This window comes from Manis javanica, chromosome 1, assembly GCF_040802235.1.
Source record: "Manis javanica isolate MJ-LG chromosome 1, MJ_LKY, whole genome shotgun sequence".
NCBI classification, from domain to species: Eukaryota; Metazoa; Chordata; class Mammalia; order Pholidota; family Manidae; genus Manis; species Manis javanica.
In genome coordinates, this window is record NC_133156.1 from 49,413,519 (window position 1) to 49,438,294 (window position 24,776).

The following is a 24,776-nucleotide window of genomic DNA, read 5'->3' on the forward strand; positions in this document are numbered from 1 at the left end:
GCTCTCAATGCCAGGGAGGAAGGAGGTAGGGTTGGAAGACCCAGGAATGAGTGTCAGGATATGTGACCTAGAGCAAATCAATCTCTGTGCCTCAATTTCCTCATCTATCAAATGGGATAGTACATACCTGTAGCCGATAGGGTCACTGTGAGGATTTATATAATGACCACCTACTTACCTGGCACATAATGAGCATGTTATCAGTGTCACCAATTATTACCTTTTTTTATAACACAGAAAAGAATGGTGAAATGGCCAGGCTGGTGGGTCTTTGAGCCATCATCCCATTCTTCTCTGACTTTAGCCAACAACTATATTGTCCCTTGGAGTCCTTCTGGCTCTGGGGACAAACTATCTGAATTCAAATCCCTGCACCAATGCTTACTAACTAACTGCAGGCAAAGGACTTGTCCTGTTGACACCTCAATTTCCTTATCTGTGTAATAGGGATGAGCAGCTCCCTATGGGGTGTGAAGAGCCTTTAAATAATTCATGGAAAGGGTTGGCACAGCGTGGGCACACAGAAAGCCTCTTTGGCGAACAGCCTGCCCCAAGAGTTGGCCCATGAAGCCCTGTGTGGGGAAAGAAGGCCCGGGGGTGAGCTGGTACCTGAACCCATCCTTGTGGGTCTCGCTCAGGTGGCAGGTGCCTCCGTGCCGACAGGGGTTCTGGATGCAGGTGTTGATGGGCACAGTGCAGTCTTTGCCCTGAGGAGCAGGAGAGGGGGAGCACCTGGTTAGGAGGTTGCTAACGGCTGCCTTGACCAGGAGACCCCAGGGAGTTCTCAGCATCCTCTGGGGACAAGTCAGCCATGTGACACGGGGAAACCCAAAGGGGGCCCTTGCCTTTGGTCCCCCACAGCGAGAAGGGGAGGAATGTTGACAGCTCAGGAGTTCCGACCTCAGCTGTTCCTCTGAGCAGCTTCACTACTTCCCAGAATTCACACCGTTCTTTCTACCCCGAGCTGCAGGGCAAGAAGAGCATGGGCTGTGGATCCAGGAAAACCTGGTTTCACACTCCAGCTTCATCTGTTCCTGGTTGGCTGACTCTGACCTGTATAAGCCTTTTAACCTCTCCAACCTTACCTCACAGAGTTGTTGTGAGACTTAAACTACACTTTTCATATAAGGAAGTATTTAATATTATGTAACACATGCAGCACATAGTAGGTACTCTATAAATGCTAATAGATGATATTAGTCCCACTGAGGCTTAAATATAACCCACAATTTAAGTAGGGTGGCCTGAGGCTGAAGTGTGGCCAAAAGACCTTGCCCTTATAAAGTGACAACCCCACAGATTCATCTTTGATTCATCTGCTATGGACCCAGGTGCTCATGTATATGCTGAAGTTCTGCAGGTGATTCTAAAGTGGAGGACCTCTGATAATTTTGGGTGGGGGTCCTTTGGGGCTGGCCCCTCTGAAGGGTTTGTTCGAGCTGAGCAGGAGCCGACCATGTGGGGAGGAGCATGTCAGGCAGAAGACCAGGGAGGCCCAGGTGGAGACGGACGTTATGACCCAAACACCCAGGGAGCAGCCCCGTGCTTGGCCCTTTGGTTCCAGCTTCTCTCCCAGGATGGAAGGCCCAGCACTGCACCCAAGTCTTGGCAAGCAGTCCCCTGGAGGACCTGCGGGGCCTCGGGAGGTGTCTGTTGCATTTGTTTCTGGGCTGAGGGCTCAGTGTGGGCACCGGGCCAAGCAGGGGTGATCACGGGAGCTCTCCCGCTGCCACACCACCTGCTCGCCATCTGCCTGAGAGAACCCTCTTCCCCTCTGCCGCCTCCAGTGCCCGTGATGGAGTGGGACTGGGCTTCCTGGCTGGGATGCTGCTGCCAAATGGGCCCTGGCCTCCGCTGTGGACAACCTGCTTCTGACTGTCTCAAATGCTGGAGCCACAGGCTCGGTTTTCAGCAGCTGGTAGGCATGGCCACATCTGCCTGGTTCTCTTCACACCCTCTCACAGCTAAAGGGCCCGTAAGAGGTTTCTTAGAGGGAGAGGAGATGCAGTTTGGGGTGGGATCAGGGTTTATCCTAAAGCAGAGCAACATAGAATCCCTTTCGGAAGGACAGTGTGTGGAATGGAAACTGCAGTACTCACTCTCACACACATTTATTGAGCACATTTTCTGCTCCAGTCCTCACGCTAACTGTTTTATATTCATGATTGCATATAGTGTTCACAAAAACTCACATCCCAGCCAGGAAGCCCAGTGAGATGGATGTGATTGTCATTACCCCATCTTTACAAACAGGGAAGGCAGATGTGGAAAGGGAGACAATATGTCCAAGACTGCACAGCAGTGAGCAGAACAGGCAGCAGCTGAACCCAGACATCCAGTCCGAAGCCAGCGCTGGGCCATGTACTCTGTCTCTCAAAGCACGGGCTCCGGAGTTAAGCAGATCTGGGTGCACGTTGTAGCCCGGGGCTCTGTGCCTTGAGGAAATGAGCTCTCATTGAGCCTTGTTTTCATCATCTATAAAATGGGAATAATAATACCTACCCTGTGGAGTTAACAAATGATTAGAAATCACACACATGCAAGGCCATCTGGCATGTAATGATGGTTCCATAAATAAAAGCTCTTCAGATAATGTTTAACTGGGTCTGAGGCAGGACTGAATGTGGGTAATTAAAAGACTTTTTCAGGTCTTTGGTTGGTGCTGAATAGTCCATGTGTGTAGGCGTGTGTGTGTGTGTGTGTGTGTGTGTGTGTGTGTGTGTGTTTGTGTGTGTGTTTGTGCGTGGTGTGTGAATGGACAGTGAAAAGCAGGACTGGAGAAACTTGAGGAGGCTGAGGCAGGCCTCCCTCACCTCTGCTTGGGCCAGCCTCTCTGCTCTGGGGAGCTCTCAGCCACCAAGGACTCAGGGTGGAGTCCTCTCCTGGGGGCTGGAGGGGTGGTGGAGGCGGAGTTGATGGTGTCTCCTCCCTTCTTCTGTTCTGTTCAGACATCCAGGAGGCAGAGCCTAGCATTTGATGGTGTGGTAATTGGGCCTGGAGGTGGGGATTTCTGTCACTTACATGTCCTTGAGAAATAATCACCATTCTTAGTGCCAGCCTGATTAGCCCGATTCAACTCTTTTCAGCCTCATTTTGCTCAAACCCACTAGATTTGTGATGCTTCTTGGCTTGTCTCTTCCCATGCGCATGTTATGGACAAGCCTGGGGCTTCTGGCTTCCTTTAAAGGTGCTTTGGAACAGCTACCCCCATTGGCAGACTCTTCTGAGATGGGGCCAGGAGGGCTGCTCTCAGAGCTTGCTACTCAAAGGGTGGTCCTTGGACTAGTAGCACTGCACTCCTTAGGAGTTTATTAAAAATGCACAATCTTGGGCTTGACCTCAGATCTTAATGAATCAGAACCTGCATTATAAGATCTCCAGGTGATTCTTGTGCACATTTAAGTGTGAGAAGCACTGTTCTGAAACACTGAACATATGTACATGAAGCTAAATGGCTAAGAGCATCAGCCAAAATATACATTTCCTCAAATCTTAGAATTGTGGTAAAGTACTTACCCTCTGTGGCATGTCTACTGAATCCTGGCAGTGAGACTAGCAAAGCACATTTATGATCCCTTTTAATCCTTATGAAAGCTCTGCAGGGAAGTATGGTTATTCCCACTTACAGGTGGAGAAAGTGAGGCTTAGAGAGAGTTAGTTCGTGGTGGGGTGGAGTGTAGCGAGAGTATAGGCTTTCCTGCAGGAGAGCTGGGTTCTGGGTGTTGCTCATGTGCTTCCTAGGTGTGGGAACTTGGGTAATTATTTGATCTTTCTGAACCTCAGTTTCTTCATCAAAACAGGATAGTAAAATTTATTTCAGAGGGTGATTAAGAGTGTTAACTTAGGTAATTTGCTTAAACTGCTTCACAAGGCCTGGTATTATAGATTAACAGTTGCTGCTACTAGACATTTAGCAGTGTCTTCTGCGCTTGTTTTGGTATGGTAATATTGCTGCTTTTCAAGGTCACACAGCTAGTCACTGGAAATAGCCAGATAAATGCCTGAACTTTAAACTTGGTTTTGTGGGTATTCTGTTGATTGTTGTCTACTTAGCAGCTTCCCCAGTCGCTTTGCTTGGCTGGGCTCCAATCCCAGAAGGAAGGAAAGCAGGGGGAACAAATGCAGGACAGGGATTGGACGCAACCACAATTAAAGGTCCCCTTTTGTTGAACCTGCTGCATTTTACAGCTGGGGAGCCTGATGTGGGAGCAGCTGTCCAAGGTCATGCAGTCAGGTAGGAACCAGGGGTGTCCTCCTTGGTGATCTTGCCCCTATTATGCCCTACTTTTCCGTGTCCTGGAGACTCAGGTCCTAAATGGCCAATGTCCTTCACCCTCTGCCCCTGCGATCGTGGTGCTTGCCCGTGGGCAGTGAGTGTAGTGGCTGAGAGCATGGGTTCCACAATCAGCTCTGAGCTTTGAATCCCAGCTCTCTCAACTACTATCCCAGTTTTCTCAACTGTAAAATGAGTCATTTTAGTACCTGCCCCCTGGGGCTTTCATGAGGAGTATGCAAGAAAATGCATATACTTTGTTTAGTACATATATGTCGGTACATACGAGGCTGCTGGCTGCTAATATTGTTATTGTCATATTCATCATCACCACCACCATCACCATGACCCACCACCATCCCATGACCACCACTACCACTATCACCACCATCACCACCACCACCATCACTACCACCACCACCATCACCAGTGTATCCCAGACCTGCCTGAGCTCAACAGCTCCCTAAAGGGAAAAATCTCTGTTCAAATGTTTCTGAATCTACAAGATGTTCAGAATCTTGTGAACAAAGTCCAAACAAGTGGTGTTGTCCTGTAGGAGCCCCGTGGATGCATTCTGCTCCACGTGGCCAGGCTCGTTTTATAGTGTTGTCAAGTGTAGTTGGAAGAAGCCTGGGGCTTGAAACCCAGTTCCACTACTTCCAGAACTCAGGCCAATTTTAAAGAGAAGGAAGCAAGATTCAGAATATGAAGTGGCTCACCTTATCTTTCAGAAAGGGATGATACCACCCATCTCATATGGTGATTACAAAAATTAGAGCACAAAATAAATACAAAGGTCCAGTTGAGTGCCTGGCTCATAGCTGATGCTTAAAAAGATAACCATACATGTATGGAATTGGGGATGTTATAAATGTACATGGTACAGTTCTGAGAGCAACTAACAGCCTTTGACATTTTACACTGTCATAGACTGAGAATCCCTGGTGAAACTGGCAGCGCATCTCTTGTTACTGATGGCCCCTCCTGCATTAGGGACCAGTATGCAAGGAGTAGGGTAAAGGTAGCAATGTGTCTGCTTATAGAGTGCTTACTGAATGCCACATACTGTCCAAGGTGCTCTGTGTATGTTATTGTACATTTGATTCTCACAGCAAACCTATGAGACAGGTCCTAGTTTATACGTGGGAAGGCTGCAGTGAAGCCACTGGCCATCACCACACTATACATAACAGAGCTGGAATCACACCTGCCTCTCTGTGTAATTTCCAGAGTCTGTTTTCTACACTGAATTAATACTAAGGAGTTTGAGGAGCCAGGCCTCCTAAGTATGCCTGCTTAATTTCTACTTTTCCACCGCAATATTTGTATGTGTGCGTGCATATGTGCACCTGTAGGGTGCATGGATCTGGGACTACAGTCAGTTTGAGGTCCTGGGGTGGCTGCCTGGGGCAGGGCTGGCTGGCTTCAAAGGGACTCCTTTGGGTCTTTTGTCACAGGCCTGTAGGTGGCGCTCTGACACTGTTTACTGGAGGCACAGCTCCAGTGGAAAAAGCCACCAGGGACCCCTGTTCCCGAGCTTGCCACTACACACACAAATCCCCCTGGGGACAGGAGATTGAAGGATGCTAGCTTCCTCCCTCCCTGTCTGTACCAAATGCATACATCAGATGGGCTCTGGGGCAGTCCTGCAACTCTCTGTTTGCCCAGTGCTTTGGATGGGTGTCCTGGGGAGGCTGGAATCTGGGAAGCCAGGAGGGTCCTGGGCAAGAGGATCCAGCCACAGCCGTGCTGACTCAGTGAGACACGGCCAGGGGTTCAGCCATCCAGCCAACCCTCCAGGGAAAGGAGTTGTAAAGCCCTGGGTCTTATCCCAACCCTACTGCTTACAGGCTTTGGGACACTGAGTCAAGTTCTTTCAACAGTCTGAAGCCTAGTTTCCACATATGTAAAATGGGGATTAATAAGTCGTTCCTCACAGGGGGTGTTTAAAAGAAGAAAAATAAAATGCCAAGCAGGCTGTTTGGCACACAGTTCATATGCTACAGTGTTAGGAGGCAGGCTGATGTGTTTAAGGTGGTGCTGGGTGAGAAGAAAGGAGGCCAGGGTGACTCTGGGTTTCTGGGAGGACAGATGTCCAGCCCTTGCCGGCAGACCTGAGCCTGTCAGCAGTGCGGGTGGCATGGCAACCCCCCGGGCCTTTTAATCCCCATCTCCGAATCCCTTCAAGCTGGAACCAGCCCTTTCAGGGCTGTGCATCCTGAGGGCAGAGCTGGGGGTGGGGGTGGGAGGAGATTCTGGAAATCCCCTTGGAAAGAAAGCTGGGATACTGTTCAAGGGAGTCATCTACTTAGAAGCACTTAAACTCTTTGAGACTTAATTTCCCATGTTTAATAAAGAAAATACAAACATTACATTTGTTCTTTATCTTAGCGTCACTGTCAAGACTACATGGATCCTCTGTGATTGGCATGAGCATGACACAACTGGGCAGCCCCCACCGGTGGAACAGGAGTGTTACTGGCAAATGCCACACTGGGGTGACCTGTGAAATGCAGTTATGGAGGCTGCCCTCGGAGAAGGGAGGCTCAGCAGGGCCCAGTGATCCTCCTAGGACCAGCAAAGGTGGGGGCGGGCGGGACCTCCTGCCTTACCTTGTAGCCGTAGGGGCAGGCGCAGCGGTACAGCTCCACAGGATCCTGGCTACAGGTCCCATTGTTCTTGCATGGGCTGGAGAGGCAGGCATTGCACTTGGCCACAATGCCGACATCCACAGGCCCTGGACAGTAAAACCACAGAGTGTTGGTGGCAGGCCCCCAAATGGGCTCACTGTCACACCTCCCTTCCCCTCTGCTCTGGTCCCTTCCTCAGCCAGCTGCCAGTCTCTCCCCATCTCTAAGCACAGAGAGCAGCAGGCCCTCCCAGGTCGGCATCATCCTGTCTAGCTAGAGTCCCATTAATTCAGCCATTGTCCAATGAGGAAAAAAATCACAGTGGGACATCATTCAGAAGCACTTCTCACAAATCAATTACCATAATTAGCCTGATCCGATTCTGGTGCTAATCTGCAAACAATGCACTGTAATTACAAACCTCCTGAGTATCTTTTTATGTTCCGGAAGCTTGGCCCAGGCTCCATTTGGACCTCCTCTTCCTCCGCCCCATGGAATAGTCTGCATCAGGCTAAAGAGGGCACGGTGCCTGGGCCAAAGGCACAGAGTAAAGTACTCCTTGCAAAATCCTTGAATTTAGCAGGAGGAAGTAAGAAGTGGCCCCAAAGGACACAGCAATGACTCTGTAACCATGCCAGTATTAACTGGGTCGGTCCCTTAGTCAGGAGGGCTGGCGGGAGGCAGCCCATGGTCCTTGCACAGAGCTTTGCACAAGGGGCTGAATGCTTCTGCTGCAGCCGGCTTGACCATGAGCCCTGGATAAACAGGTTGTGCTCAATATCTGTCAGGACTTTAAACGATCCCAGGATAGGAATCATTGATTTGGTGGTAGAGGGAAGATCGACCCCAGGGTGTCCGACTATCTGTGGGTGGGGTGAACAGAAAGGCCTCACTGAAAGCCTGCACCAGCTGGCCCACCCCAGGCGTCACATCAGAACAGGAACATGCTCTGTCCCAGTTTGCCTGGGACTGAGGGGATTCTGGGGACACAGAACTTTCAGTGCTGAAACCAGGAATTTCCCTGGCAAACTAGAGCAAGCTGGTCAGTTTATGCCAGAAGCAGCCGCAGCACTTAAAAAAATCCCCACACCCAGGCTGTACCCCAGACCAATTTAATCAGAACCGAGAGGGTGGGCCGCAGCCACCTGTAACTTCTAAGGCTCCTCAGATGATTCCAAAATGTGCAGCTTGAGAACCATTGTTCTAGGGCCAGCTGGGCCTCTGTGGCATCAACCAGCTCAGAGGGACAGGCGGCAAGAGGAAAAAAAGGGAGAATCAGCTTAAAACCTATAGAAATGTCTTCTTGCTTTAAGCAGGAAAGAGACGCAATGAAATTTTAGAGGGTAATCAAAGTATACCTGTGAATCAAAATAGACATTAAGGCTCCAAGAGATGAGCAAAAGACAACAAACAGGTATGTTAATAGAAACGGAAAGTAAATTTTTGAAAACAAAAATAAAAAACCAGTTTCCCCAATAATCAAAGACAAACAAAATGTAAGGAGATACAATTTTTTGCCTATTGATTCAGCAATGATTACATAATGAGATAAAATAATGCCAGGGTCTGGTGAGAAATGCACTCAAATGGTGCTACTGGGAGCATAGATTGGTTAGAACCCTTTCTGGAAATCAATTTGGCAATATATATGAAAACCTTAAAAATGAACATATACTTTGGCTCAGTAATTTCTGTTCTCTGAATCTTACCTAGGGATATAATTTTAAACAGAAAGGAGTTATGCCATCGATGGTAAGAAAAACATTGAAAATATTCTAAAGGTTCAAAACCAGGAACTGGTTAAGGAAATTACGGTGGGATATTACAGCTTGGTGAAAAAGAGTGTGTACTTTGGAGTCAAACACCTGGAATCCTCCTAACTGTGGTCTTGAGAAGTCATTTATTCTTGATAAGACTTGGTTTTCTCATCTTTTAAAATAAAGTCAATACTAAGGTCTACCCCCATAGAGGTGTTGGGGAATTAAGTAAGTTAAAACATGGGAAGCAAAAATTAAATGAAATAGTACAAGAAAAAGTGCTTAACATAATGCCTACCACATAATAAAAACTCAGTTGTAGTTTGTTATCCTAATACTGATGCAGTCAATCAAAATCTCATGTACCAAAAATTTGCTATATAGTAAAATGGGAAAATGCTTATGCTTTAGGGATGTTGGGTAAAAAAATATAAGTTAAAGATTCTTCTCAACTATGCAAAAATATATAGAGAAAGAAGTCAGAGAAATATGCAGAAATGCCATAGAGGACAGAGTGACAAGCAGACTCTTAGCTGCTGGTCCACATCAAATGCAGCTTCCAGGTCTGTGTGACTCACGGAAGAGACAGGGCGGTGGCTTCAGAAGACACATCCATTGAGATGTCCAGCTCTGACAGGTTGTTGGAGACACAGGGGACCCCACGACAGGCAGGGAAGGGTGGAGGGAAGGGTCAGCACCTACCTTTGCACTGGAATCGGTGGGTGGGGGTGGTGAGCAGAAGTCTGTCCGCCATGGGCTCTGGGCTGCTGCAGCGGGCGATGCCGGGCTCCTTGTACCCTGCTTTCACCCATTCTGACAGCCAACGCAGGCTGCAGTCACAGTGCAGTGGGTTCGTTCCCAGAGCCCTAGGAGGCAGAGCAGGAAGTCAGCCCTCACTGCCCAGCTTGGCCCAGAGGCTCCATACCCTTGACCCCCTGGAAAGCAGAATTTTAAGACTTTGACTAGATTGGGGGTGGCCGACATGAGGCCCAGTGGGAAGTCATTTTTGAGGGAGCATAGTCAACGACTCTAGACTGTACTTCTAATACCTGCAGCTGTTTCAAGCCCACCCCAATCCCTCCCACCTCGGAGGCTCTGCTCTCACCTACCTGGTAAGATTCAGTCCTCCACTCAACCTCAGTCCTAACCTAGCCCCTCTGGGAAGTTTCTGGACTTCTGGCCATCTAATGATCTGGCTCGCTGGCCCTGTTGAAGGGTGCCTTCTTTGGCAGATGTACTTTGCAGAGAAGGTTTTGATACCCAACAACCTAGGAGGCAGCTTCAGACCACTGAAGGGGTTCAGGAAACACCACGTCCCAACATGCTGCTTTGACATATTGATTATTTTGAACTTAAGGCACTTCAGAAACAGCAGATGCAGGAAGGGCTCTCTGATCTCCCTCTTTCCACCTAAAAGCAGGTCATAAAATTTCTCATGGGAAAAGCGCCCTCCCTGTACCAGGAAGACAGCATTCTTATTACCAGACTGGGAGTTGATGCTGAAATGGGCCTGTATGAACAAACCTACTAAAACACCCTAATCTTTCATCAGTTTCCCCCTATATTTTCTCGTTACTGCCCCACAATTTACTGCCCCCAGCCCAAGCCCCTTTGTCTTGTCACATCCTCACAGCTTATCATTCTTTGTATAAAAAGGTTTATAAGCTTTTGGGTCCAGTGGCTTCATAGAGTACTCATTTTCCCATGTACATGTAAAAATAGCAGATACATTTGTATGCTTTTCTCCTGTTGATCTGTCTTGTCAGTTTAATTCTTAGGCCAGCCAAGAACCTAAGAGGGTTTTCCTCCTCTGCATCACTCTGCTTACAAATGTACTGAAGGACATGGCACAGTGCAGGGCAGACATCTCTGAAATGGTGTCCAGGAAGAAAACACCGGAACTTCTGCTAACTTTTATCATACCCTTTAACTTCTGTTTTCTAAATGTTTTATAACATGCATACATAATGTATCAGTATCGTAGTGTATACATACAATATTGAAAATAATTACATATACATAGAGTAGGTAGTATACAAACTGAAAAATGTTCACTGGCAGAGGCATGTAATGCTTAGTATTTATGGGGCTCAGTTTCCCCTGTGTAATGGGAAGGGAATACCCGAGGCAGAGTGCAGAGTGCTAAAGAATATGGAATCAAGGCAAACTTGAATTTGACTGGATCTCTAGCACTTGCTACCTGTGCTGTTTGTTCCCTAGGACAAATTCTTTACCTCATGCATAATAAGGGGATAAAAATGACTTATTACTGTAAGAAATAAATGAGATAATTCATCAAAAGTGTTTAGCACATAGTAAGAGTTTTATATTAGTCCTTATTAAATATTTACATTGCTTATGTAACTGATGATGCCTCTGAAAGCAGCTGGAGTAGTGGACACACAATGTGCCCAATGTGGGTACGTTTTTGTAAAGCTTGCTTACTCTGTGCACACGGAAAGATCATATTCTTTGTGAACATTATCTCTGGCACTATAATGATTTTATGTTTTGAGTGGATGCACACTGGGGAGAAATACAGCCACTTACAGATGGGAAAGAGATGTCAGGTCACTGAAGGAGCCTTCAGGAACACTGGAAATGTCATTGCCATGGAGGGTTCTGAAGTGGAAGCAGAGGTCAGGAGGTTAACACCTGGTGACGCTTCTGAACAGGGTATACTCTCCCGGTGTCCCAGCTGGCCTGGCACCTGTTGGCTTTGCTCAGAGCTGACTGCTAGCAGCAGCTACCATCTCCTTCATGGCAGGTGTGCAGACGCTTCCATGCCCAGCTCAGCAGTAGGGGCGTGGGGGAAAGAAGAGGATGGGCTTTTACATTGGACAAGCCTGGGAGAGAGTCAGAAATCAGTCCCTTTTAGCTGTGGAACACTGGGTAAGTGACTTTACTTTTCTGGGCCTCCATTTTTGTACCTGAGACATGGAGAGAAAAATCTACCTAATGGAGTGGTTGGACAGAGAATGTGAAGAGCCTGACTGGGCGCTGGAGCTGATACCCATGCAGACTTCTGAGCCCCTTTCCCAGAGATTCTCATGCAGAGTCTGGGGGCATGGTGGGGCGCCTGACAGGCTGCCTATCTAACAAGCTCCTGGGTGGTGCTAATACTCCTGGTCTTCTGAACCACACTGAGTTGCCCTAGGTTGCCATCCTGGTTACCAAAATCTCCTCCACCCCACCCTCTTCCCAGGGCAGCATGAAGAGGGGCACCAGAAGCTTCTCATCTCCCTAGGTAAGCAGGGGCTAAAAACACTCCCTAACACTTTTACCAGAAGCATTTAGCCTCTAATTCATGAGGTTATTTATGAATCACACCAGCTGCTGCCTGCTCTTAACTTGGATGACTTCATGGCTGCTGGCTGCTTGGCAAATGCCCCCAACCCCACTGTTAATCATTCCAAATGAGGCCTAGGCCCCTGGAGAGGCACGAAGCCCTAATTTAAAAACACGAAATGACCTAAAGGCAGCTTTGGTGCTGTGACTCCTCCAAGTCATGCTCCTATTTATTATAAGCTGAACTGCTGAGATCTCTATAAACTGCAGTAACGGGGCTATAATTTACTGGAATGCTGAAGAAATCTGCCTACACTGCAGGTTCTCACTCTTGATTTGGCCCCCAAACAAAGACTCTTGCTTGTCCAACCGCCATCATAAAGGATGCTCGGGTAGTGTCCAATATGTGCCCTCCCAGGAAGCAGGAAGCGGGAAGCAGGAAGCGGGAAGCAGGAAGCGGGAAGCAGGAAGCCCTCTCCCTTTCCCTCTCCTCTCTTACACCTCACAGGGGCTGGTGCTGGCAGCACTTCTGAATCAGAATGACTCATCTTCAAGGGCCTGGGACTCCTTTTTCCCTCCTGACTCTTAGAAGGTGTTAATGCAAACTTGGGGGTTGAGGGTGCAGATGGAGGCATCATTATAGCAACAGGAGGGCATAGCCATCCCATGACAGTTCTGGGTTGCCTGAACCTTGGGCTCTGAATCCCCAGGTGCTTACAGTTTTGTATGACAGATGGCAGGAACTATCCTCACCCTAAATGTGGGTTGAGGGGGGGTGAATTCTCTTCTGGGCTAGTCTTGGTTCAAATTCCAACTTTACTCTCTACAGGTTGTGTTACTTTCAGAAAGGTATTCAATCTCACTAAGCCTGTTTCCTCATCTGGGAAATGGGGTGAATAGTGGTATATTCTTTGTAGGGCTTCTGTGAAAAGTGAATATGCTAATGTAACTAGAGCATTGAGATGAGTGTGCAGTGGGCAGCCAAGGTTTAATGTCTTGTGATTGTATCTTTCTTTCAGAAGCCTTTTGATGGCTCAAACTGGGTTCCATGCATATCACATCTGCTGCTGTCACATCTATCACCCTGTTTTGAAGTTGCTTATTTCCTTGACCGTTTCTCCTATGCAACTGTGAGCTCCCTGAGGGCAGGAACTGTGTTTCATACACTAGTTTCTCCCCAGTATTTAGCACATCATTTAACTCAGAGTAGGCCCACAGGAAAGGATGAATAAGTAAATGATCTTGGGCAAGTCATTAAGCTTTTCTGAATCTGTCTCCTTATAAATGAGAGGTCTGGACAGGATCACTTCTAAGACTCACTCCTTATTTCTAAGATCCATTATTCAAATTTTTTTTTTTTTTGGTGGCACCAAAGGTCCAAACCAAGACCATAGTTTGGAGATAACAAGGAGTCATCTCTTGGCTCACAAGAATTGTCTGATGTCCAACAGCTGGTCAAAATGGAAGAGGTTGTCTGGGAAGGGAGTGAGTTCTTGGTCTTTAAAGGTAATCAAGCAGGGGGAAATGGGGCTTTTTGCAGAAATGTTGTAGGGAAGGTCCATGCAATCAGTACAGTAGTGGAGAACAGGCCTATGTGCGCAAACAGCAAGCACAGTCTTACTTCAGGAACTAGGAGCTAAAAATACTGAGGATGATTAATGATAATCCCACTTGCTTTCTCCTGAGCACACCCTGGTGTAGCCTTTCCAGGGCTGATTTCAGGTGGCCCTCCTGTGGCGGGGGCTGGGAGTGACAGTCGGGAGCGTACATGCACCCAAGACATGTGTCTCCATATAGGACAAAGATCAGGGACACCACAGGACCCTGATGAAGGGCTAGAATGCCCGTGAGAATGCTTGCCTCTAGCTATTTTAGATGAGGAGTGAAGGAGGAAAAGCATATTTTACACACTGTTTTGTACTCAGGGCTCTCTGAGCACCCTCCTGTCTCTGAAATGTATTCACACGCACCCACTAGCACATACACATGCACACACACTCGTCATCGCCTGGTCTTCCTTCCTGCGTCCTGGGACCCCTTCTGGCCTTCGTCTATGGTGAGCCTTGGTGCTCACTCTCCTCCCCCACCCCACACTGGCACCATCCCTGGGTCTCTGCCATTTCTGAAGTTGTAATCAAAATAATAAAATCTTTCAGAAATGAGAAAAGAAAATACAAATGCTCAAAAGCAGCTGCAGATATTGCAATCCTGATTTCAAAAAAGCCTATCTTTTTCCCAACCCCCTAAGTTGTAAATATGTTATGGTCTTCCTTTATCTTCAACTTTGCCTTCATGTATTACAGAATTACTGCACATGAACAGTTAGCCAGCAGTGATGTTTTTCATTGTCCGTGTTCCCTTATAGCCCTCCTTCATAGTTATACATGTTTGTAAGTTATGACTGTAATGTATATACAGATGAGGTTTATTTTTCCACAGAACACTATGTGGTGAGCACTTACCTATACTGCCTCTAGGTTTCTCTGTCACTGTTTTCATGTTTACCTCCTTTAATAATTGTACATCGTTGGCTGGTTGCTTTATGCTTTCCTTACACATTTTCCCACTGTGGCACTTGTGCATAATATTTAAAGTGTAGGTTAAAAATAACAGTGCAACCAAGATCTTAATGCAGAGACTCTTTCCCTCACTTTGGATTATTCCTCAGCATAAATTCCTAGATGTACAATTTCTGAGAAAGGATACAAATATCATAAAAGAAATGTAGCCCATAAACATTTTTATTTTTCCTGAATTGGTCCTTATGCAGAAAATGGTTGCTCCCCACTGAGGTAGATGGTTGGAATGAGGGCCTCTAAGACCTCTTATCTACAAGCAACCATGATTCTAAAACGATGACGTTAAAAGCCTGCTAACACAAGCATGTTGAATGTTTGTGTGTACCCCTGATGAGTTGACGGAAGCAGTAGTTCTGGAGTGGGACAAACAAGGTGGTGGGAAGGAGAAAACCCTGGTGATGTCCACCCTACCACTTGGTGGACAGACAGATGGACAGGCAAGTATTCTCTGTCTTTCGTGTGTTGAGTTGTCCCAGCCAGAACTAATTATAATTAAAAGCATATGCATAAAGATTCCCATTAAAATTGGGAAGTCCCACCTGCTGGCAGCAAACCCATGCACAGAACTGGAAGGCCGGGATGGGGGACAATAGGTTGGGACTAAGGTGTGGGTGGTGGGAGGGGAGCGGGTTCAGCCTCAGCCTCAGCCTCGGCCAGTGGGATGAGCCCATCTCCCATTATGCTCAACTGGAAACTGGGAAATGCTTTTGCTGATGTTTCCATTCTCAAACTCCCCAGAGAAGGTGGATAATAAATAAGTGACAATAACAGATTGCACACTGTCAGCATGGGTACTTCTTTGCCCCTAGAGAATTGATTTTTAATAACAGTGCAGATGACATGTGGTGGGAGTTGTCGCTGACACCGGTGTTTTGTGGGCTTCAATAAATCACACCAGCTTGGAGGCTGCAGATTGGACCAGCTCACTAGGTGCTGTTTCCAATTGTTATTGGGTCCCTGGAAGCATCCTGGGCCCTGAACAAGGAGGCTAAATTCTGCAAACTCCTGACTACTGGACTGTCAGCCAGTTAATTCACTAATCTGGGCCTCAGTTTTCCCATCTTTAAAGTGGGCACTATCCTCTCAATCTTACAGCACTGTTGCAAAAATTTACATGAAGCAATGGCCATGAAAAACCCATAAAAACACGGTTATCACTGTTACAGTAATAGTGGGCCAGAAAGGCAAGAGGTTGATAGGTTTGGGGGAAGAATATCAGGCATCTCTCTTCTCACGGAAATATCAAAGGATCCTCCTTTGCCCATAAAGTAGGTACAAGATGAGAAGGCACAAAAATTGGGTGACAGTCAGGCCTAGGGTTGTGGCATTGGGGTGCCATTCCTGCTCCTGTAAGCTCTGATGCAGGAACAGTAATAACAAATGAGTATTTATCAAATGCTTGCAGGAGGCCAGGACTGGGCTAAGTGCTTTACATTCAGTATCTCATTTAATCCTAGTAAGACGTGGTTAGGCTCTTACCATCTGATTTTATGGATGAGAAGACACAGCTGGGGAGGGACAGAGGCGAGCTAGAAAGCGGGTACACTCCCAGGCCGTGTCACCTCTGCTTGAGCTCATCTCCCTCAATGGGCCGCCCCCACCCACATGCAGGCAAGGCCAGCCAGATGTCACTGGGTGACAAGGGGCCAGGTGCGGTGGCTGTAGACCACACAACCCTGTCTATGAGCTGCTCTGCCATGCAGGAGGGCGGAGGAATGGCCAGGTCTCTCCATTTTCCAAGAGAGTATAGAAATTAAGACTTATGTGAGAAATCTCTGATAGGTAGATGTTGGCAACTTACTGAAACTCAGTTTTTTCAAAGATATTCTTTGTGGCAACTCTGTAATTGCTAACTAATAGCTGTCTGTGAGCTGGACGGGGCCCCTGGGTCTCAGTTTGGGAACGCTGATGTATGAGCGTGGTTTCCTCGCAGAGGTTCAGCGTTAGCATTGCTCCTCTGAAGCCAGAAGGACCAACTGTGAAATAGCCATCCTCCGAATGGCAGCTGCATGCCGAATGCTGTGTATGGCTAGGGTGCAGAATACACCTGCACATCCTAATCCTCGCGAGGGAGATGCTATTCATCCCCTTTTGTACCTAAAGAGGCAGAAACTCAGAGGGCTTAGTGATTTGCTCCAGGTCGCACAAGCAGTAGTGAGCCGGAATTGGCAATGTCTGCCTCTCTGCCCCACTGGGCCAGGAAGAGTGCTAGGCTGGGGAGAGATGTATAGGAAGTGGGCTCTGAGCAAAGGAGAATGGGGAGTAGGAGTGCCAGGATGGGCTGCTGTTACCAGGGAGGTGTAAGTTGAACCTCGGGCTTTGGGGTACTCACAGCACACGGAGAGACCGGAGTCCATTGAAGGCGTGGATGGGGATACATCGCAGCTGGTTGTAGCTCAGGATCCTGCAGAAACGGACACATGTGCCCTGTTGGCCATTCCAATCGCGGCTACTCATGGGTGCATTGTCCACACTGTGGACCAGTCAAAGCAAATGGGTCTCTTTATCTTTCTAATTTTAATATACTGGTGAAAAGAATCCTAACAATAAATGGAAAAGAAACATCTCCCACCACTCCAGGGAGCTCACTGGCTTCATTTAGCCACTTCCTCCCACGTTCTGTGGCAAGGAGGCCTCCTAACCAGCTTTGTCATCACCTTCCTCTATTGTCAAATGGTAATGCTCACGACATGCAGAGCTAATGGGAAGTAAATGGGTCTGAGCAAAATGTAATTGTGTGGGGAAACCCTCTAGCGGAAAGAAAATTCACAAATCACAGAAGGCATTCCAAAGAGGGCCTTGTTCAGAAGTAATTAGGCTCCAATTCCTCTCTAACTGCCTAGATAGTAGAGGTGTGATCTACTTTATTTTTCTTTTAATGATTAAGGTCTTCCCTCTGCAGAGGCAGCCACAGCCCTGAACATCACAAGGGGAGAGAACTTAGGCCTGGAGGCACGGGGGTAAGCCAGCCACAGAGCACTTGCCACCAGGCCCGTGGGAACACAGCACACCCTGTACTCACAGGGTGGACAGCTGAGACATGTTCCTGAAGGTGTGATTGGTCAGCACGCCAATGCTGTTGTTGCTCAGGTCACTAGGAGAAGGAAAACAGAGGGTCACACTTTATGGTTGGTTGCACCTGAAGGGGATCATTCCCAATGCTCACACATACCTGCCTGCCTGCCATCCATTCATCCACCCATCCATCCATTCACCCACCTGGCCACCTACCATCCACCCACCCACCCATCCACCCATCTACCCATCCATCCATCCATCCATCCATCCATCCATCCATCCATCCATCCACTTACCATCCATTCACCCACCTGCTCACCTACCTGCCTTTCATCCAAATGTTCATCTTTTTCACTCAAGATTTACTCAGTCATTGAAGCAATTGTTCATTCATTTGTCCATTCATTCAGCTGTTCAGTCATTCCATTAGAAGTGTGTTCATTCACTTCATTATCCCAGCAAAGCATAACACCTAAGTCTCTCCTTATTCTAGGCCACCCCTCCCTGCCTCAGTCACTGCTCCTACACTCTCCCTTTCCTCTGGCACTCACTTATTCCATTTTATTACATTATTTCCTAGAGGGAATAAGGTTGGTGTATAGCCCTTTGCCAGTTTCCTCTTCTCTTCAGGGATCAATATGCCCAGCAGTGGTTTTTAACAGTTGCTGCACATTAGTCTCACCTGGAGAGCTTTTATATCCTCCAAGATCTGGGTTCTGTGCCCAGATATTCTGATTTATAAATCAGATATTCTGATGGAATTGGTCTGGGATGGGCTTGAGCATCAGTATTAAAACACACACACAGGCAAACCCATTGAAGCTGAGACCTCGCTCAAGAGTGGGGGTTCTCACTGGGAGCACTTTTGCTCCCCAGAGATGTTTGGCAACATCCGGAGACATTCTTGGTTGTCACTGGCGGAGGAGGTGTGCTGCCAGCATCTAGTGCATAGGGTGCTGTTAAACATCCCACGACAGCCCACACAACAGAGAATTATCTGGCCCCAAATGTCCAGAGTGCAGAGGTTGAGGAAGCCTTACCTAGAGGTTGGTTTTGGGGCACCTAGGAAGCCAGGCTGTGTAAGGCAACAAGTGGCTTTTGCTGCTCTTCCTCAGTGGCCCCCTGCCCCCTTCCCAAGCTGTTCCCTCTGAAAGAACTCTCATCTCCCCTCCGTGGACTGGCTCCCAGCTCCTCAGTGGACAGGACATATGACCTGTCAATGACCACTTGCCCAAGGAACTGTTTTGCACCCTCTGGGTCCCCTCTTGACAAGGCAGTGAGGCTGTTGAGGGACAAAGCTCACAGACCACCCAGCTCCCTGGGCCCTGCCTGTGCCCAGCAGTCTTGCCCCCATCTGGGATTTTTCCTGAGTCTTGGTAGACCTGGAGCCAGTAGTGGTTACTACCTGACGGTACCTCAGTTTGAACCATGTACTTAGAGCATTTTTTGGGCACTAAAGAAAGAAGAAGAAATGCTCATTTATGCTGTTGGCAAACCTAAGTGCAGCCACAGCTTCCAAGAAATTTGAAACTGAGGAGTCTCAGGAACTTAATCGGGACCCCAGAAGGTCAGAGGCTCCCTGCCTACACCAAGCCGAGGAGAAGTGATGTGGGTGGCCAGTGATGCCAGGTTCTGGGCATTTCTGCATGTGGTTTTCGCAGGAAGACCTGGCTCGTCAGGCTGGTCCGCTCCTCCCAGCTGCCTCTGCGCACAGTGCTGAGCCTGCCCCACTGTCCTCCCTCACCCTCCACAGCCCCTCAGGAGAGAAAATGAAGTGTCCCACGCGCAGCCGGTTCCTTACATTAGTGTCAGGTGTCGGAGGGTGGACAGCTCCCTGGGCACAGCTGTTAAGTGGTTTCCTTCCAGGTACCTGAAAGAGAGGTGTGGAGTGACACTCGGCAGAGACACTGTGCATGTTCTCGTTTTCTCAGAGACGCTACCTGACTGTCCAGGCAAGATGGGGGCCCTGTTTTACTCTCTCACAGCTCTTTCTCTGCCTGCAAAGCACATACTATATTTGTCATTTAAAATCATTTGTGTGCTTATTCAACTAACGACATTTCTCCCCACTAGACTGCTAAGTCTCAGGACGGCGGGGCTCTTGTCTAAAATTGTCCAGTGTTGGGTCCCTCAAGACTGTACAGAGATGTACATGGTAGGTGTTAAAGAAGTATTTGTTCAATAAATAAATACCCACATTGTACCCAACCCTCACAATACCCTCAGTGGCAGGGATACGCAGTTGAGGAAATAGAATTTCAGAGATTAATCAAGAACACTTGCCCAAGGCCACACGGCGAGGGAGAATGCGAAGCCAGGTCTCTGGCTGTGCTCCTATCACAGTTCATATGGCCTCTACTCAACACTCAGACGGCGTGGGAGGTGGGGCCACAATGCATCCCCAGAACCCTAACTCAGTGTTGAGTATCTGTGATGTGCATCTGGAAGCGGAGGAGACAGGCATGTTCCTGGAGTGCTGTGTTGTGGATGGCTCCCGGCAGGGAAGCCACACGTGGGTGGGGACATGGGTTCAGAATGAGGGTGCACCAACAGATGGAGACTCCTTCTGGATGGGCAAAGGCTCGCTCGACCTCAGGGTCTGGCCCTCACCTGTTCATCTAGGATGGGACAAACTCCTCGGACACTTGAGCGTGGGGGAAGATGAGAGAACAAAGTCTCTTTTCCATCATGAATTACAGAAGTTATTTCTACCCTCAAGAGGCAACATGGGCCAATTCATTCAGCCCCACTCTTACTGTAAACCTCTTTCCCTGGGCTTCCTGCTGCTCTCAGGATGAAATTGCAAAACCTTAAGAAGGCTTACCATGCCTGTTCTGACCTCCTGGGCAAGTTTCCCTTGGTATCAGGCCCCCATGGCTTCCGCTCTCAGAGCAGTCAACATCCAGCCACTGCAGTCCATTGGCACAACACCTGCCTTAAGCTCAATGAGGGCAGACCACCCCAGGTCTATCTTTCTTTAGCCCCGTGCTTCCCAAATTTTAATGCACACATAAATCACCTGGGATCTGACCCAGCAGGTCTCCCGACAGGTTGGAGACTGCATTTCTAACTGGCTTCTGAGTGACAGTGGGAACTGCCAGTCTGTGCGCAGACAGACAACCTGGCTGACTGGACCAGCCACAAGATGATCGACTAAGATGAAATGGGTAAAACCAGGATCCTGGGAAGTTTGTCAATGACCAACTCAGGCTTAGCTTTAAGGGCAAGTTGGAATGGATATTACCTTAAACTAAGGCAAAGTGACTTTATTTCTATGGCTGGCCCCTGGGGACTCTCATGGCACAGAACACCAGACAGGATCCCACATGGCCTCAGCTTGCCATGGCATGGTGGAATAACCTTCCTTTGGTCCTCAAGCCTTGGTTGTGTGCTTGTTTTGTGCCAAGAGCTATGCTAGATGCTGGAGGAGATAGAAAGATGAAGCGGACTGCATATCTGCCTTCAGGGGGCTTGAGCATATGGCTTGAAATTCAGTCACACACACACTTTGATCATGCCCTCCGGCAGAGGAGCTAAGAGAAAGATATTCACTGATGCATTTGTTTATTCAGGCAGAAATTTCATTAAGCAACTGCAATGTGCCAGGTACTGTATATACTGGTGAATAAGGGAGGCAGGATGCCTGCTTTCTGGCATTTAAAAATCTAATGTGGGGGCACGTGGGGAGGGAGGGGACACGTGCACATAAAGTGACATAAATTACAAATTGTGATGGATGCTTTAAGGAGAGGAACAAGGAGCTGTGATGGAGAAGGCCAAGGGGCTTACTGCAGAAAGATGCAGCGGAGCAGGAGACATTTGAGATGGAAGGAGCAGGGGAGGAGGGAGAAGCCGGCAAGAGGGAGGCCTGTGGAGGGCCCTGAGCTTGAGCACAGACGGACGCAGGCAACAATGGTCAGGGAGGTGGAAGTCAGGTGGGTGAGCAGAGGACCGTGGGAGATGGGGCGGAGCACCCCAAGGCTTTGAGGGTCAGTTTATGCGGAGTGCAGTGAGCAGCATGAAGGCAGACAGGTGCAGGGGGCTGGTGTCACACAGAGCTTCCTGAATGCCTCTCATTTGCATTCAACCTTCTGCCCTGCCCCGAGTGCCAGGCTGTAGGGCATTCACACTGGCTCTGGGCCTCAACACTGGCAGGGGCTCAGCTGGTAGTGGGGAGGAGCAGGCGTGGAGGGGAGTGGGGGGAGGCTTCCAGCTTTCTCGGCTGAGCAGGGAGGCTCTGTAGGGGAGGTGGCATTCTGGGGTCTGTGCGGGCTGAAGGAGGGGAGGGCAGCCAGGCTGCGTGCTCACCTTCCTGCTTGCCTGCAGCAAGTGCTCTGAGGATGGAAGCCTGGGGGCAGGAGCGGTGAGTGGGCAGGGCCAGTGGGAGGCTCCCCGCTGGCCTGGCCGGAGACTAATTCACCCTGAGGGAGCCTCCGAAGGAGTGCGGCCTCAGACAGGCGGCTCCCGCTCTCTACTATGCCACTTACTCTCTTTCTCAATGACTTGCTATAACTACCCAGCAAACCTGAGGCATCAGAGATGAAACCCAGGGTAAGACGCCAAAACCCCTAGTGTCCTTCTGGGGTATTTCCCAAAGGCCCCAGACAAGCCCATCTGAGGGCAGGTTGGTAGCCTGGGCTTGCAGTGTGACTTGTGGCAAGTTACTTAACCTCACAGGCAACTCGGGGACAAGGGCGACTGCAAAACAAACAAGCAACCTAGCAGCCTTTCTGAGGCCTACGTTCCGGGGCCATGGGACAGAGAGACTCTGGGCTGGGAGCATATTTTGCTGGGTATTTTGTCCATTTTGTTGATGAGCATACTGAGGCTCAGAGAGGTCAGTCAGTCCAGGAGCCAGGCTCTAAACTCAGACTTGTTGGACTCCAGTGCCTGAAAAGCCAACCCTATGTGATTTGCCCTTCCACTTAGAGCTCCTTACTTTCACTCTCAGCCACCTCAGTCCCAGGAGAATATACTTGCTATTCAATTTACTTGTTTCTCTCATTCCCACTGGACTGTAAGCTGGATGTCACAGGGATTTTTGCTGGTTCTATTTCTGCTACATCTCCAGTGCCTATTATAATGCTTAGTAAGAGTAGGGATACAAATATTTTCTGAGTGAATGAATGAATGAATGTATATAGAGGACTGTTCACAGAGCCCTGGGTTAAAAAAAAAAATCTCCAGTGGTCTCAAGGCATACCACGTGCCTGGCCCACAAGCCCCTGTAGGGAGACTGTGCTCTATAAATGTGTTTGCAGAACAGTTGAGTAAACTGCATAAATGATCACTCGAGTTTAGGGATGCCAATGTCTTCCTCATCGGAGACAGGGAGGTTCAGGGGGCAACATGACACAGATGCTTCTGGAGCCTCTGGGCCCAGTGGGCTGTTCTCCGGGCTCCAGCCTGGCTTTGATCAGTGCTATCCTGATGCTGACTGGAGTAGCTGCTCTCCCTGCTTAAAACCCTTCTTTGGCTTCTACTGCTTGTTAGAGAAAGACTACCCAATTCCTGCCCAAATTCTGCCAAGTTTTCTGTGGTCTGCCCCGTCTCAGAGTTCTCAAGAGCAGCAGATCAATAGGGGATACACACACACACACACACACACACACACACACACACACACACACACACACAGAACCGCATGTAAATATAAATATATATATACACACATATACATAAATGTGTATACACATATGTAAATACACACACACACACACACACACACACACACACACATATACAGAGAGAGAGAGAATTTAAGGAAGGAATGCCAGCAAGCTGCAAAGTCAAGCAGAATTTCTGTGCTATAGTCTTGAGGCAGAATTCCTTCCAGGAAACTTCAGTTTTTGTTCTTAAGGACTTCAGTGGCTCATATGAGGTCCATCTCTACATTATCCTTGGTAATCACCTTTACTTAAAAAGTCAACTGATTGTAGGTGTTAATTGTACCTACAAAATACCTTCCCAGCAACATGTAGCTGGGTAACACAGCCTGGCAGAGTTGACACATAAAATTAACAGCCACAGTCCCTGCCTCCTTCTCTGGTTCATTTTACAGCAAAGTCTCCTCTCACCTCTGATTCCACCAATCTTAGCCCTCCCCAGATGCCCCCCACTCCTTTTGGAGGGGCAGGTCTTTGCACACGCTAGCCCCTCTTCTTCCTCTTTGCCAAAGTAACTCAGACAGACTCCTCCATCTCCACTCGGGCATCACTTCCCCAATATCTCCTGCGCCCATTGTAACATGACAGGTTCCCAAAGCCTTTGGTACATTTTCTTCACAGAATTTAACCCCCATGGTAACTGACATCTGTAGTGTGATTCTGTGATTGTGATTAATGAGGCCGAATCGTGTCTGTTTTCCTCACTGCAGCATCCCAGCACACTAGCTGGCAACCAGAGATGCTCAGGCAACATCATTCCTACGATGAAAAGCCCAGGATTCCCCAGGTGTAGCTGCATTTCACACTGCGGAGCTGAGTGGGAGCTGCTTTAAGTGCAGAGGTCCCTGGCGACTTGGCATTGAAGCTCTGAAGATGCAGAATCAAAAGGTTTTACTTCAGAGATGAAGATGCGGTTGTGTGGAAAAGCATTCTTTGTAAAAAACCCTTCATGGAAAGTCTGAACTCCAAAGTTGCCTGTAGCCTGCAGCCCAGATCCCAGAGGGATGCTTTCAGAAGACTGCACTCTTGCCCTGCCAGCCTTAGAACTACTAGAGCATTTCTAGTGGGTCAACTTTTGTGTTGATCCGCATTTAAATCATCTGTTTCAGCCCAGCGCAAGCACATGAGGACATGTCTGCTTTGCATGAAAATCCACAGAGCTCTGTCAAATGCATTTTCCCTAGTTCTGTTTTGAGTTCTGTGGTGCTGACAAGTGCCCCACAAAGAACCCTGGGACCTGTTGAGCAGTGAAGGAGGAGGGCAGCTACCTTCCAGGAGCACCCCCTCTGGGCCAGGATTGCCAGCAGGGAGTTGGGGTTATGCAGGAGCAGCTCAGAAGCCAGGCAGCCCAGCCTTACATCCTGGCTCCACTAGTCAGTGCTGTGTAACCTTGGGCAAGTTACTTAATGTCTCTGAGCTTGCGTTTCATCTGTAAAATGAGGCTTATAATGATCAGCACCTTGCAGCGATTATGAAGATTAAATGAGTCTCTCTGGAAAGCTCTTGGAGCAGTGCTTGGCGCACTAGTGTTCAATAATTTTGAATATATACACATGTATGTAAAA

At 48.4% G+C, this 24,776-nt stretch overlaps 1 protein-coding gene across 2 annotated transcripts in view; it reads right to left on the bottom strand.

The window, feature by feature from the left end:
• SLIT3 (slit guidance ligand 3) overlaps positions 1-24,776 on the bottom strand; it is a 596,734-nt gene that overhangs the window by 36,692 nt on the left and 535,266 nt on the right. For both annotated transcript variants that reach the window (XM_036995101.2, XM_036995102.2), the window contains exons 21-27: positions 19,347-19,415; positions 17,550-17,621; positions 16,860-16,931; positions 11,211-11,282; positions 9,363-9,526; positions 6,886-7,010; positions 610-707 (exon numbers count right to left, since the gene is read on the bottom strand). In XM_036995101.2, coding sequence (XP_036850996.2) covers positions 610-707; positions 6,886-7,010; positions 9,363-9,526; positions 11,211-11,282; positions 16,860-16,931; positions 17,550-17,621; positions 19,347-19,415 — 672 coding nt within the window. The remainder of the gene's footprint in view (positions 1-609; positions 708-6,885; positions 7,011-9,362; positions 9,527-11,210; positions 11,283-16,859; positions 16,932-17,549; positions 17,622-19,346; positions 19,416-24,776) is intronic.